This window comes from Schistocerca nitens, chromosome 2 (genome assembly GCF_023898315.1).
Source record: "Schistocerca nitens isolate TAMUIC-IGC-003100 chromosome 2, iqSchNite1.1, whole genome shotgun sequence".
NCBI classification, from domain to species: Eukaryota; Metazoa; Arthropoda; class Insecta; order Orthoptera; family Acrididae; genus Schistocerca; species Schistocerca nitens.
The window spans coordinates 373,454,355-373,469,184 of record NC_064615.1 but is presented as its reverse complement, the minus strand read 5'-3'; the positions used below and the strand labels follow the sequence as shown (position 1 = coordinate 373,469,184).

Genomic DNA, 14,830 nt, shown 5'->3' with positions numbered 1-14,830 from the left:
CATGAGAAACATAATGAAAGTCAATATATATTTTAAAAAATCCCTAATAATTCTCACTGTCTTCTTGTCTAAACTGTTTATTGTCCATGTTTCATTCCATACATGGCTACACTCCATATAAATACTTTCAGAAAAGATTTCCTGACACTCTATATATCATCTCTACTTCAACCTTCATCGGTTACTTTACTCCCCAAATAGCAAAACTCATTTACTACTTTAAGTCTCTTTTTCTAATGTAATACTCTCAGCATCACCTGATTTAATTCAACTACATTCCATTATCCTCATTTTGCTTTTGTTGATGTTCATTGTATACCCTCCTCTCAAGACACTGTCCATTCCATTCAGCTGCTCTTCCAGGTCCTTTGCTGTCTCTGACAGAATTACAATGTCATCAGAAAACCTTGAAGTGTTTATTTCTTTTCCATGGATTTTAAATCCTACTCCAATTTTTTCTTTTGTTTCCTTTACTGATTGCTCAATATACAGATTGAATAACATCGGGGATAGGCTACAACCCCCTCTCACAACCTTATCAGCCACTGCTTCCCTGTCATGCTCCTCGACTCTTATAACTGCCATCAGATTTCTGTACAAATTGTAAATAGCCTTTTGCTCCCTGTATTTTACACCTGCCACCTTCAGAATTTGAAAGAGAGTATTCCAGTCAACATTGTCAAAAGCCTTCTCTAAGATTACAAATGCTAGAAATGCAGGTTTGTCTTTCCTTAACTTATCTCCCAAGATAAGTCATAGGGTCAGTATTGCCCCTCATTTCCGAACATTTCTACCAAATTGAAATTGATCTTCCCCGAGGTCAGCTTCTTCCAGTTTTTACATTCGTCTGTCAAGAATTCATGTTAGTATTTTGCGACCGTGACTTATGAAAGTGATAGTTTGGTAATTTTCACACCGGTCAATGCCTGTTTTATTTGGAATTGGAATTATTGTTTATTCTTGAAGTCTGAGGGTATTTCGCCAGTGTCATACATCTTGCTCACCAGATGGAAAAGTTTTGTCATGGCTGGCTCTCCCAAAGCTATCAGTAGTTCTAATGGAATGTTGTCTATTTCCATGGCCTTGTCGCAACTTAGATCTTTCAGTGCTCTGTCAAATTTTTCAAGCAGTACCATATCTCCCATTTCATCTTCACCTACGTCCTCTTCCATTTCCATAATATTGCCCTCAAGTACATTGCCCTTGTATAGACCCTCTATATATTCTGTCCAACTTAATGCTTTCCCTTTTTTGGTTAGGATGCATTTTCCATCTGAGCTCTTGATATTCATACTGGTGGTTCTCTTTCCTCTAAAGGTCTCTTTAATTTTCCTGTAGACAGTATCTACCTTACACCTAGCAATACATGCTTCTATATCCTTACATTTGCCCTCTAGCCATCCCTGCTTAGCTACTTTGCACTTACTCTCAATCTCTTTTTTGAGACATTTGTTTTCCTTTTCACTTGCTTCATTTACTGCATTTTTATATTTTCTCCTTTCAGCAATTAAATTCAATATCTCTTCTGTTACTCAAGGATTTCTACCAGCCCTTGTGTATTTACCCACTTGATCCTCTGCTGCCTTTACTGTTTCATCTCTCAAATCTACCTATTCTTCTTCTATTGTATTTCTTTCCCTTGTTCTTGTCAATTGTTCCCTAATATTCTCTCTGCAACTCTCTAGAACCTCTAGTTCTTTCAGTTTATCCAGATCCCATCTCCTTAAATTCCTACCTTTTAGCAGTTTTTTCAGTTTCAATCTGTGGTTCATAACCAATTAATTGTGGTCAGGGTACACATCTGTCCCTGGACATGTCTTACAATTTAAAACTTGGTTTGTAAATCTCTGTATTACCATTATATAATCTATCTGAAACCTTCCAGTGTGTTCAGGTCTCTTCCATGTATACGACCTCCTTTCATGATTCTTAAACCAAGTGTTAGCTATGATTAAGCAAAATTCTACCTTACCCCTTGTTTATATTCACCTACTATTTTTCCTTCTCTTCCTTTTCCTACAGTTGCATTCTAGCCCCCATGACTGCTAAATTTTCGTTTCCCTTAACTACCTGAATAATTTCTTTTATCACACCATACATTTCTTCAATCTCATCGTCATCTGCGGAGATAGTTGGCATATGTACTTGTACTGCTGTTGTAGGGGTGGGCTTCATATCTATCTTGGCTAAATAATGCATTCACTATGGTGTTCATAGTAGCTTATCCACGTTCCTCTTTTATTATTCATTATCCAACCCACTCCAGAATTATCGTAATTTGATTTTGTATTTATAACCCTGTATTCATCTGACCAAAAAATCTTGTTCCTCCTGCTACCAAACTTCACTAAATCTAAGTTTAACCTATCCATTTCCCTTTTTAAATTTTCTGACCTACCTGCCCGATTAAGGGATCTGACATTCCACGCTCTGACCCGTAGAATGCCAGTTTTGTTTCTCCTGATAACGATGTATTCCTGAGTAGCCTCCAGCCGGAGATCTGAATGGGGGACCATTTTACCTCCAGAATATTTTACCTAAGAGGATGCCATTGTCATTTAACCATACAGTAAAGTTGCATGCCCTTGGGAAAAATTACAGCTGTAGTTTCCCCTTGCAAGGCCATTTTGGTGGATGTTACAAGGCCAGATCAGTCAATCATCCAGACTGTTGCCCCTGCAACTACTGAAAAGGTTGCTGCCCCTCTTCAGGAACCACATGTTTGTCTGGCCTCTCAACAGATATCCCTCCGTTGTGGGTGCACATATGGTACAGCTATCTGTATCGCTGAGGCACGCAAGCCCTCCTGCTGACGGTAAGGTCCATGGTTCTATGTGGGGAGGGGGGGGGGGATCTATATAAATGTGATATTGGCACAACTCTCTCTCTCACTCTTCTTTCAATATGTATTTATGTTTTAGTTTCACACAATTATCCAAGCATACTGACAAATTATACTTCAAGTTTTATTAAGACAGTAAGAAAATTTCCTCAATCTTCTGCGGAATAGAAATGATTTTCAGTAAGGTAATTATTCACACAAATTTTAAATTCAAAATAATTATCTTCATCCTCTAGTCTATATCAAATGTGCATATGGTACAGACAATAAAATATTCTTACACTACATTTATTTTAATTTTGTTTTCTTAAGGTAATGTCACAGTATTGAGAGCATATATATACAATCCATATTAACTGTATTGTAACCAGGAATTATTATTACTGTTTTTTCTTCGGTTACAGTTCCCTTTCTTTCATTACATCACATTGGTGTTGTTAGTCAGACAGTTCCAAAGATTTATACTGTGATGTTAATTGTTTGTAATCAGCTACATTATATAGTTACCATTTCATCTGTATCATTCTAGTTGTTTTAATCATTACATCACTATGTCATCCCTGTGAACTATTCAGTCATAATCTACATACCGCAAATATGTCAGACTAGCAGCAGATATTTCAATAACTGTTGAACATAATCTCAGAGCAAAACTTCACTTCAGCAAACATCACTAACTCACCATAAATAAAAACCAAGAAAAACCTGATAAGCAAAGAAAATCTCTGACCCAGCTGGGAATCAAACCCAGGCCTGCTGCATGGCAGTCAAACACACTGACCTCTCAGCTAAGGGGGGTGGACATAATTCCTATAATCATTGCAGTATATGTCACAAACATAATCTTAATATTTCCTGTAGTCCTCAGCATCACATCATACAAACTTCAAAATATGTCATCACAACATCAAATATCCCAATAGTGCCCTAAGCATCATCACAGTAATGATACTCTTATTTATTGTATTTATTATTATTACTATTATTATTCAGACATGTCTGAAAGAACAGACACCACACAGAATCCACACCTGTGACACATCATACATAAATTGAAGGTGGAAAGGGGAAGAAAGGAAAGGAAAGGAAAAAGAACAGATCACTGCTGTCAGCTGCATTGGGACATTATGCAGAGTCAGAGGACTGGTACAAATTTTCAATCATCGCCACTGCTTCCACATAATGTCCCAGTGCAGCTAACAGCAGTGATCCCCTCCCTTTGCTTTCCTTACTTCCCTATCAACCTTCAATTTATACAGGGTGTTACAAAAAGGTACGGCCAAACTTTCAGGAAACATTCCTGACACACAAATAAAGAAAAGATGTTATGTGGACATGTGTCCGGAAACGCTTAATTTCCATGTTAGAGCTCATTTTAGTTTCATCCACCTACGCTCAATGGAGCACGTTATCATGATTTCATACGGCATACTCTACCTGTACTGCTAGAACAGGGCTTCACAACATACGTGCTCGCGGAGCAAGCTGTGAGCAGCAAGGCGCGAGCACGGAGCAGCGCGAGCACGCTACCCCCACTGCCGGACCAGAGCGGAGAGTGGGGAGAGTCACGTGGGGCACACAACAGCTGCCGCCAGTCAATGTGAATCCGCGGCCACCTGCAGGGATATCACTCACGAATTATTACTGCGACAAATGAAACAAATAAAGGAGAATGTACACGTGCCACATAATTTTATTAGCTTAGTGTATGCCTCTACCATCTGTAGACACTGAAACTAAAGAATTCCACGACAATCCTATATTTTCAACACTTTCTTCAACACTACTTAAAATATCACATCCGGTTGTAGTGTTCTTCATGGCTACTACATCGAGGAGCTCCTCCCTCACCTGAAGATCTCTGTTAACACCTCTAATAAATATGGCAAGCTGCGCTGTTCCAGTGATATCAACACTTTCGTCCAGAGCTAGAGAATACGCCATAAAATCTTAACAGATATTTGCAAGCTGGCTCTGGACGTCGTCTGCCATGTCCTGTATGCGACGCATAATGGTCATGTTAGATAATGGCACAATCCGAAAATGTTCCGCTGCAACTACCAAACATTCTTTTATTAAATCGCCATCAGTTAAGGGGTGCAGGGATTTTGCTAAAAGCAAAGCAATTTTGTAACCCACTCTGAAAGCTGCCTCAGTTGATTTTTCTTCGTCGTCCAGATCTTCTTCGGATAGCTTCCTTTTATGTTTAATAACTTCCTGTGCACGATCTGGTCAATCACGTCCGTAGTCTTTCGCGTGGTACGACATATAATGTCGCTGCAAATTAAATTTCGTAAAAGAATTCAGCGTTTTGTGACATACTAAACATTTTGCAACACCATCTTTTTCAGTAAACAGATACAATTCCTCCCAATGGGGGTTGAACTGCGAAAGCATGGTTGGGGTTACACAACGGCGACTTCACATGATTCTTAACCAGCGAAGTGACTGTTAAGAGCTGATCGTAGTACTTTAAACGTTACACAGTCGGCGCGAATTCAATAGGCACACTGCGGCCCTATTCAAACGTGCACGCGCATTTCCCCTCCCTCCCCTCCCTCTGTACTCCGCGACCTTGCAGCTGCTCGCGAGCATGTGCCTGAGCAGACGCGAGTACTCGCGCTCAAAACCGGCCAGTTGTTAAGCCCTGTGCTAGAACATGTGCCTTTACAAGTATGACACAACATGTGGTTCATGCACGATGGAGTTGGACATTTCAGTCGAAGTGTTCGTACGCTTCTCAACAACAGATTCGGTGACCGATGGATTGGTAGAGGGGGACCAATTCCATGGCCTCCACGCTCTCCTGACCTCAACCCTCTTGACTTTCATTTATGGGGGTATTTGAAAGCTCTTGTCTACACAACCCCGGCACCAAATGTAGAGACTCTTCGTGCTCGTATTGTGGACGGCTGTGGTACAATACGCCATTCTCCAGGGCTGCATCACCGCATCAGGGATTCCATGCGACGGAGGGTGGATGCATGTATCCTCGGTAACGGAGGACATTTTGAACATTTCCTGTAACAAAGTGTTTGAAGTCACGATTGTACGTTCTGTTGCTGTGTGTTTCCATTCCATGATTAATGTCATCTGAAGAGAAGTAATAAAATGAGCTCTAACATGGAAAGTAAGCGTTTCCGGACACATGTCCACATAACATATTTTCTTTCTTTGTGTGTGAGGAATGTTTCCTGAAAGTTTGGCCGTACCTATTTGTAACACCCTGTATATGATACTCTATACTTCACTTGTGATAAGGCAGCATTTGCTTTTAACCAAGAAATACATTACATCACAGCTGATTTTTCCAGCATCTCATTACATTCATATTTACTTGATCTGACAATTATGCTCCTCTAACAAATTTTTCCTTTTAACTGTAAGTATAAATATACAGCTGACATAGATTGAGAAGTAGATTGTATACTTTTATTATTTCACAGCAGTATTTTCCTTCACTACAATTTTGGATCTTTTTTTTTTAATATTTCAAGACACCAGTCATATAGCATAATAAAATATTGTGTTAATAAACTTGGTCATGAACCCATTATATTTTGAAGAAAGTGGGAATTTTTTTTAGTAATTTCATACAAAGCAAAATTCTTCATATACAGGAAAAGTAGTTTCATTTTTCAAAAGTTTTTCATTATGAACGGTAATTAAATATTACCTCTTTCAACATTCCTGGTTATATCAGTTCTATCTTCTGCATTTTAAAATATTTTCCATTATCACACTGAGATTAACATTTAAGCCTATTAAATCAACAGACTTACTAAATAATACTTCATACAACACAGAAGGTGATAGGATAAGGGATTTTGTAAAAGATAAACAGAAAAGTCAGAGAAAATCATGCGGTATAGAAGTCAAAATTTTTGAAATAATACTGCAAGAGCACCAGGACCCTGGGTTTGCCATACCCATGTCACAAAAAGTTCTTGTGACCCCTGACGGTACCATTGTCACAGTCCTTCATCAGATTTTTCTTGGTTTTTATTTACTCCAAATTTTATCACTGGTTCGTCAGAAAGCCCTAATTATATCACTTGACATTTCAGTATTTTTGTTACACATTGTCTATAACAACATCTAAACTTTCTTCTCTTTGTATATCTTGTAAAGTTGTACCAAATCATATTACTAGCAGCAATGGCAACATGTATGTCTGTTAAAACATTCATAAAAAATTTTTTCACCTGCTATATGAAGAGTCTTATTATTACAGTTGCTTGTTACCATAAAGTTATGGCTGCTCTAGCCAGACTGCTTGGCAGTCTGACTAGAGTGGTTGGAGATAGCAGTCATATTATGTTTGGTATGCCTGCTTTTACGAATGAGTGTGTGTTTTCTTTTCTTTTCTGAATAAGGCTCAGTATTTTCATTGCACCTATCTGCAACTCAATGTGTCACCTTCATGGTGAGTAGCACTCTGTCCATTTCATAAGTGTTGATATTCTGACCTGGCATTTCCATTGCTTAAGTTCTGAATATATCTTGCAACTTAGTACTGTAATAAAGTTAGAAGTACTGCAATCATACTAAAAATAAATACATTGATAATAAGTCATGTTCCCATGTATAAGGGGCAGTCAGATGAAAATAATACAGATGGAAAAAAGTAGGTAAACTGTTTATTATTTCAAAGGCAATTACCATAACTGTTGTCACATTTATCCCACTGTGAGACAAAACAGCCATCCCTTCATGGAAAAATATCTGCAGTTCCCTATGGAAACATGATTGTACCCAGCCAGGTGTGCATCTCTTCATCCAGTGTAAATTGATGGCCAAAACTGTCTTTCTTCAGGACTCTAAAAATATGGAAATCACATGGGGAGAGACTGGGACTTTATAGAGGATGGTAAGGGCTTTCCAGAAAAACTTCTGAAGAGTAGTTGAAACCATCTTGGCAACATTTGGGTGCGCATTATCCTGCAACACAATGATGCCATCCATCGAAATTCTTGGGAATTGAGACTCGATAGCATGCTTCTATTTTTGCAAAATGTTCATGTAGCACTGTGTGTTAATTGTATTTTGGCTACAGAACCCTCTTTTTCAACATAATCTCCATTCAATATGAAGGCCTTATGCTACCTTACTGGGAGGGCCTGTGTGTCTGCATGGTACCACTTTACTGGTCAGTGATGAAGCCAATGTCTTGCTGCATTAATAACCTCCCCATCATCCATGTACTGCTTCCTTTGAGTGCATCCTTCATTGCGCCAAACAGACAAAAGGTGAAGGTATGAGATCCAGGTTGTAGGGTGGATGAGGAACAACAGTCGATTGAAGTTTTGTGAGCTCCTGTACGGTGTGCAGACTTGTGTGAGGCCTTGCACCTTGCATTTTTATGGAGAAGGGGAAGTTCTTTTGTAACTTTGTGGTGTTGAACATGCTGAAGTCATTTCTTCAATTTCCTGAGGGTAGCACAGTATACTTCAGAGTTGATCATTGAATCATGAACGAGGACGTCAAATAGAATAACCCCTTCACATTCCCACAAGACTTTACTGACTGAGGGTGTGGCTTTGAACATTTTTTTCAGGGGAGAGGTTGTGTGGCACCACTCCATTCAACAAAAAATTGTCACGATCAGCCTCGTAATACACAAACATCTCTGCACAGATGGTCCTTCATTGCTCTTTGTGGTCTTCTGTTAGGCAGCGAGATACCCAGTGGGCACACATCTTTGAATACCCCAACTGTTGGATGAGTATATCAGGACTAACAACAGAGACATCCAGTTGTGCAGCAAGTTATTTGATTGCGATCTGTAAATTACCTTGAATGAGAGTGTCTGCACAGTCTAACATAGTAGGAGTCAGAGGGTCACATGTGTGTGGCCGTCTGGCATACGGGAGATCGGAAATCTTGTTGTGATGATGACGGACACCTTGCCCAACAGCTCAACATGCTCTTGTCCACTTCCAGGTCTCCACAGAGATTCTGCAAGCACCTATGAATATCTTCAATGCTCTGGTTTTCTGACAAATGAAACACAATGACAGTTCTCTGCTTGGAATGCATCTCTGTTACAGATGCCATTTTGAAGGCTACATATACTGGTGTCATCTATTGGAGCGTCATGAAACTATACGGACTGAAACAGGAATACTCCACAATGTCCCACAGGAAATTCCACATTTTTTCAACAAAAATTGGCTGAGAAAAAAAAGTTGCATTACTTATTGAATGCCTGTTGAATTTTTGTCGGATCCTTCACAATATTCAAACCACTCCACAATAAAGCCTTAGTAGAAGCATTACCACTTCCTGCATACCACAATTTACTATACAATACAGCACTCTCTAGCTGCTCACATGTTTCCTGACGCATGCTGACTGGTTCATGTCCATGCTGGCTAAAGTGACCAGCTTTGGCAATAATGCCTCCCATCAAATGGCAAGCACCAGTACACTACTTAACTGTTCAAATATTGCATAAGGTAGGAAGATAGTGCACTCACAATCAATCTTGAAAAATGTATTTGGATAGGGTCTGTATGTGTGTTCTGCTTAGCACATATTTTAAATGTTCCTTCATTTGTACTGATTCAGGACTAATTTTTTTTTAAATTTCATAGATCAATGGAAGCAACTATAGTTCCTATCAATGATCCAAAAATTGTTATTTTAATAACAAACTCAAATGTTCGGCATGAACTGACTGGTAGTGAGTATCCAACTAGAAGGAAGCAGTGTGAAGAAGCTGCAAAACTGCTTGGAAAGAAAAGCCTGAGAGATGCTAAATTAAGTGACATTGAAGGTAACTCATAAAGTAAAACAGTACCTTAGTTAAATCCTTTCATTACATCTTCTATAGCTTAAGCTGTTCATTCTTTTTCAGAACATGCCATTCCTTAGGCTCACTCTTACTTCATTGGTTTCTTTCATCTTGTGTATCCCTTCAGCTTTTTGTTGTCTTCCAAGATTATTTTCATGAATTTATTGACCTATTATACACTTTATTAGCTGTTGTGTACAATTATAGTTTCTATTTGTTCATCACAGCTGTTTGTAACACAAAAAATGTCTTTGTTACATAATGTTATCATTTCAGTAACCTCATCTGATACAAAATATTGTTACTTCTAACTTGTATGTACATTTGTTGTTGTTGTGGTCTTCAGTCCAGAGACCGGTTTGATGCAGCTCTCCATGCTACTCTATCCTGTGCAAGCCTCTTCATCTCCAAATAACTACTGCAACCTACAACCTTCTGAATCTGCTTAGTGTATTCATCTCTTGGTCTCCCTCTACAATTTTTGCCCTCCACACTTCCTTCCAGTAGTAAATTGGTGATCCCTTGATGCCAAACATGTCCTGTCAACCATTACTTTCTTTTAGTCAAGTTGTGCTACAAATTCATATTTTCCCCTATTCTATTCAGTACCTCCTCATTAGTTACATGATCTACCCATCTAATTTCAGCATACTTCTGTAGCACCACATTTCTAAAGCTTCTATTCTCTTCTTGTCTAAGCTATTCATCGTTCGTGTTTCACTTCCATACATAGCTACACTCCATACAAATATTTTCAGAAAGGACTTCACGACACTTAAATCTCTACTCAGTGTTAATAATTTATCTTCTTCAGATATGCTTTCCTTGCCATAGCCATTCTACATTTTATATCCTCTCTATTTCGACCACCATCATCTATTTTGCTTCTCAAATAGCAAAACTTGTCTGCTTCTTTAAGTGTCTAATTTCCTTATCTAATTCCCTCAGCTCACCTGATTTAATTCGACTACATTCCATTATCCTCATTTTGCTTTTGTTGATGTTCATCTTATATCATCCTTTTAAGGCACTGTCCATTCCATTCAGCTGCTCTTCCAGGTCCTTTGCTTTCTCTGACAGAATTACAATGTCATCGGCAAACCTCAAAGTTTTTATTTCTTCCCCATGGATTGTAATTCCTACTTCAAAGTTTCCTTTTGTTTCCTTTACTGTTTGCTCAATATACAGATTGAATAACATTGGAGATAGGCTACAACCCTGTCTCACTCCCTTCTCAATCAGTGCTTCCTTTTCATGCCCCTTGACTCATAAATACCATCTAGTTTCTGTACAAATTATAGAGGGCCTTTTGCTCACTGTACTTTACCCCTGCCACCTTCAGAATTTGAAAGAGAGTATTCCAGTCAACATTGTCAAATGCTTTCTCTAAGTCTACAAATACTAGAAATGTAGGTATGCCTTTCCTTAACCTATCTTCTAAGATATGTCATAGGATCAGCATTGCCTGGCATGTTCCAAAATTTCTACGGAATCCAAACTGAGCTTCCCAAGGTTGGCTTCTACTAATTTTTCCGTTTGACAGTAAAGAATTTGTGTTAGTATTTTTGCAACCATGACTTATTAAAGTGATAGTTCGGTAATTTTCACATCTGTCAACACCTGTTTTATTTGGTATTGGAATTATTGTATTCTTCTTGAAGTCTGAGGGTGTTTCAACTGTCTCTTACATCTTGCTCATCAGATGGAAGAGTTTTGTCATGGCTGGCTCTCCCAAGGCTATCAATAGTTCTAATGGAATGTAGTTTACTCCCGGGGCCTTGTTTCAGATTAGGTCTTTCAGTGTTCTGTCAAATGCTTCACGCAGTATTATATCTCCCATCTCATCTTCATTTATTTCCTCTTTCATTTCCATGATATTGCCCTCAAGTACATTGCCCTTTTATAGACCCCCTGTGTACTCCTTCCACCTTTATGCTTTCCCTTCTTTGCTTAGGGCACGTTTTCCACCTGTGCTCTTGATATACATACAGGTGGTTCTCTTTTCTATAAAGGTGTCTTTTCTTTTTTATGTAGGCAGTTTCTATCTTACCCCTAGTGATACATGCTTCTACATTCTTTCATTTGTTCTCTAGCCATCCCTGATAACCATTTTGCACTTTCTGTCAATCTTTTGAGACGTTTGTATTCCTTTTTGCATGCTTCATTTACTGCATTTTTTTATTTTCTCCTTTCATCAATTAAATTCAGTGCACTTTCTTCAGTTTTAATCTACAGTTCATAACTAATTAATTGTGGTCAGAGTCCACATCTGCCCCTCGAAATGTCTTACAATTTAAAACCTGGTTTGTAAATCTCTGTATTACCATTATATAATCTATCTGAAACCTTCCAGTGTCTCCAGGCCTCTTCCATGTATAAAACCTTCTTTCATGATTCTTAAGTTAAGCCCTGTGCAGAATTCTACCAGGCGGCCTCCTCTTTCATTCCTTATCCCCTGTTTATATTCACCTACTACTTTTCCTTCTCTTCCTTTTCCTGCTAAAGATTTTCAGTCCCCCATGAAAGTGTATGAATAATTTCTTTTATTGCAGCATACATTTCTTCAATCTCTTATTCATCTGTGGAGCTAGTAAGCATATAAAGATGTACTTATCTGGTAGGCTTGGGCTTCATGTAGGCTTGTGCATTTAAAACTATCAATTCAAGTTTCAAAGCCATTTTATTCTGTAAAGGAGTTTATTTACAAATTTATGTTTCCTTTCTTTTTCTGAAAGTTACAGACTCAGTATATAATTTCTTTGATACTTTATTTTTCTTGCTGTGTCTGTTAGTTCTAGTCTGTTCTTTCTCCTTTCAGCATTTACTAAATTGTGTCTACTAAATTGTGTCCCATTTTCTATCCAACACTGGTGTTAATTTTTGTTTGTTGTTATTCTGTTCTTTCTCTTCTTTCCATTGTAGTCTAAATGTCCTTCATCATTTTGCTAACTTCCTGTATCATTCACCACTCTTTAGAAAGGAAACATTCAGTCAAGAAGCATTTAAATTTTGTAATTTTATTGTTCATGTTGATTGTGCCAGTTTTCAATAAATATTATTTAACTGTGTTCATTTTATCATTTCAGATTATATCTACCAAAATGTTAAACATTGAAAAGGCAATTTAATCTTTTAATACAGTAATTCAGACAGGACTCTAATTTAGTAAATTAATATTATCACACATAATACATATACCTCATGTTAATGTTTTGTGTGTGGTATGTACTTCTAAGACTGCATGCGAAGCAAGCATATTCTATATCTTTTTCTTTTTACAGTGCTACAGCAGAAGAAGGTTGATGAAGATATTGTGCGTCGTGCCAGACATGTCATAGGTGAAATTAATAGAACTGAACAGGCAGCAGAGGCACTGAAGAGCAAAGATTTTACGTTATTTGGAAAGTTGATGTTGGAGAGCCATGAGTCTTTAAGGCAAGTTTTAATTTATGTGAAATTTGTAAGTGAAATAATCTTGAATTCTACTTCTGCATACTGAATGTTATGAGCTCTGATACTGTTGGGCTATTACAGAGTTACGATACTGATTGTTTTAAGATTCTTTTCTGATCTACCAATAATATAGTTTGAATTTTCTGTACCTCTCACACCTTGAGACACATATGCATCACTTTTCTATATGTCAATGTGCTGGCTTTGTTAGTATTTTTTAATCCTCCTCAGTTACTTTCTTAGTGTCAGATTTAATCCACATATCTAATGAAAAACATATTAATTGAGAGTGCACAATAAGTGGACACAGACACAAGAACACTTATCTTGTGACTGACTGCTTCTGCCATACATATTCAACAATAATAAACGCTGCATTGAATCCTGGGGAAATCTAAAGAATATTATGTATTAATTGCTTGATCATGTCTGTGTGTTACAAGGTACAACTTAGTGACTAGTGAGTATTTATTACAAGCTGCATGAATTAGGGCTTGTGTGGAATACTTTCAGCAAATTATATGACAGTTATCTCCAGCAACTAGCTATGATGATGTTCCTGTGATTTTCCCGGCCTAGTTTAGAGATTGAAGGGTTACTAACCAAGTTTACAATTTAATTTATGTATACAGTAACAGTGACTTGCAGTGACAACACTTAGGCAGCACTAAATGTCTGTGCCCAGTAGTGTAACGGTAACAAATGGAGACTTTAATTTATAATATGTGTGGAAGATATTTACAGATTCTGGTCAAGTTTCACTGCTCTGTGGAATTGCGGCGGCTGTTAACTTTACTACTTTTCCAGCTGTATACCACTTCCTCTGTAGCTGACCAACTCATAGCTCCCATCATTGCCACAAAGTGTTATTTCAAACTCAGTTAAATGTGAAAGAGATAACAACACATACATTACACACTCATTATTACTGTAATTATAAACTATATATGTGGAAACCTTCCTTGTGAATCAGTCTATTTATTAGTGAGAACCATATCAAAATCCCTAAACTAGTTCCTGGGATTAGCCTTCACACACAGACAGAAAATCATGGTGTTTATATATACCGCTTTTGACAACTGACCTTCTCATCAATGATTGGGCATTAGTCTGTGGGGATGTAATACTGTCAAGTCACCCAGAACAATATCGCTGACCTGAGGTAGCTCGACTAATGTCTTTGGACCTGCAGTTTATTTGCTATGATCAATGTTTGTGACAGCATGCTTTGCACTTTGTATAACAGTAAAATATATTTGAATGGAAATGTATGACCTGTTAGTTGTTTTAACGTAACTTCTATGCTGAGTATCATACTTTCTACAAGTGTTATCTGTATGTGTGCTGCCCGGGTTCTAACCATCTGTTGAAATATTATACATTAAAATGGAATTCTCAACCTGGGAGGATAAAGAAGAAAACAGACATTTAAGTGTCTTTGGACATAAAAAAGTACAGCCTTTTTATAAATCTAGTTCAGAGACAAAACTCGGTGACCATGAAGTAGTTATAGTGACAAGACTATTGGTCTAGAAAAATACTGAGCCTGATAACAAGTTATTTTATTCAGGAAACCTGTCCAATTAAAGATGACCCAGAGCATCATGTATAATTAGTCACAAACTTTGAGTTCTAAGAGTAAAAGTGCCAAGAATTTGTTACTTGAATTCAGTCTGTTGTTTAAAATGCTTTGCAGAAGTGCTATATCTGCAATTGAATATGAATTTTTGAATGCATCT

The 14,830-nt window shown here is 37.7% G+C and overlaps 1 protein-coding gene across 3 annotated transcripts in view; it reads left to right on the top strand.

The window, feature by feature from the left end:
- Positions 1-14,830, top strand: part of LOC126236204 (galactokinase-like) — a 131,135-nt gene that overhangs the window by 105,828 nt on the left and 10,477 nt on the right. For all 3 annotated transcript variants that reach the window (XM_049945316.1, XM_049945315.1, XM_049945314.1), the window contains exons 5-6: positions 9,439-9,620; positions 12,920-13,073. In XM_049945316.1, coding sequence (XP_049801273.1) covers positions 9,439-9,620; positions 12,920-13,073 — 336 coding nt within the window. The remainder of the gene's footprint in view (positions 1-9,438; positions 9,621-12,919; positions 13,074-14,830) is intronic.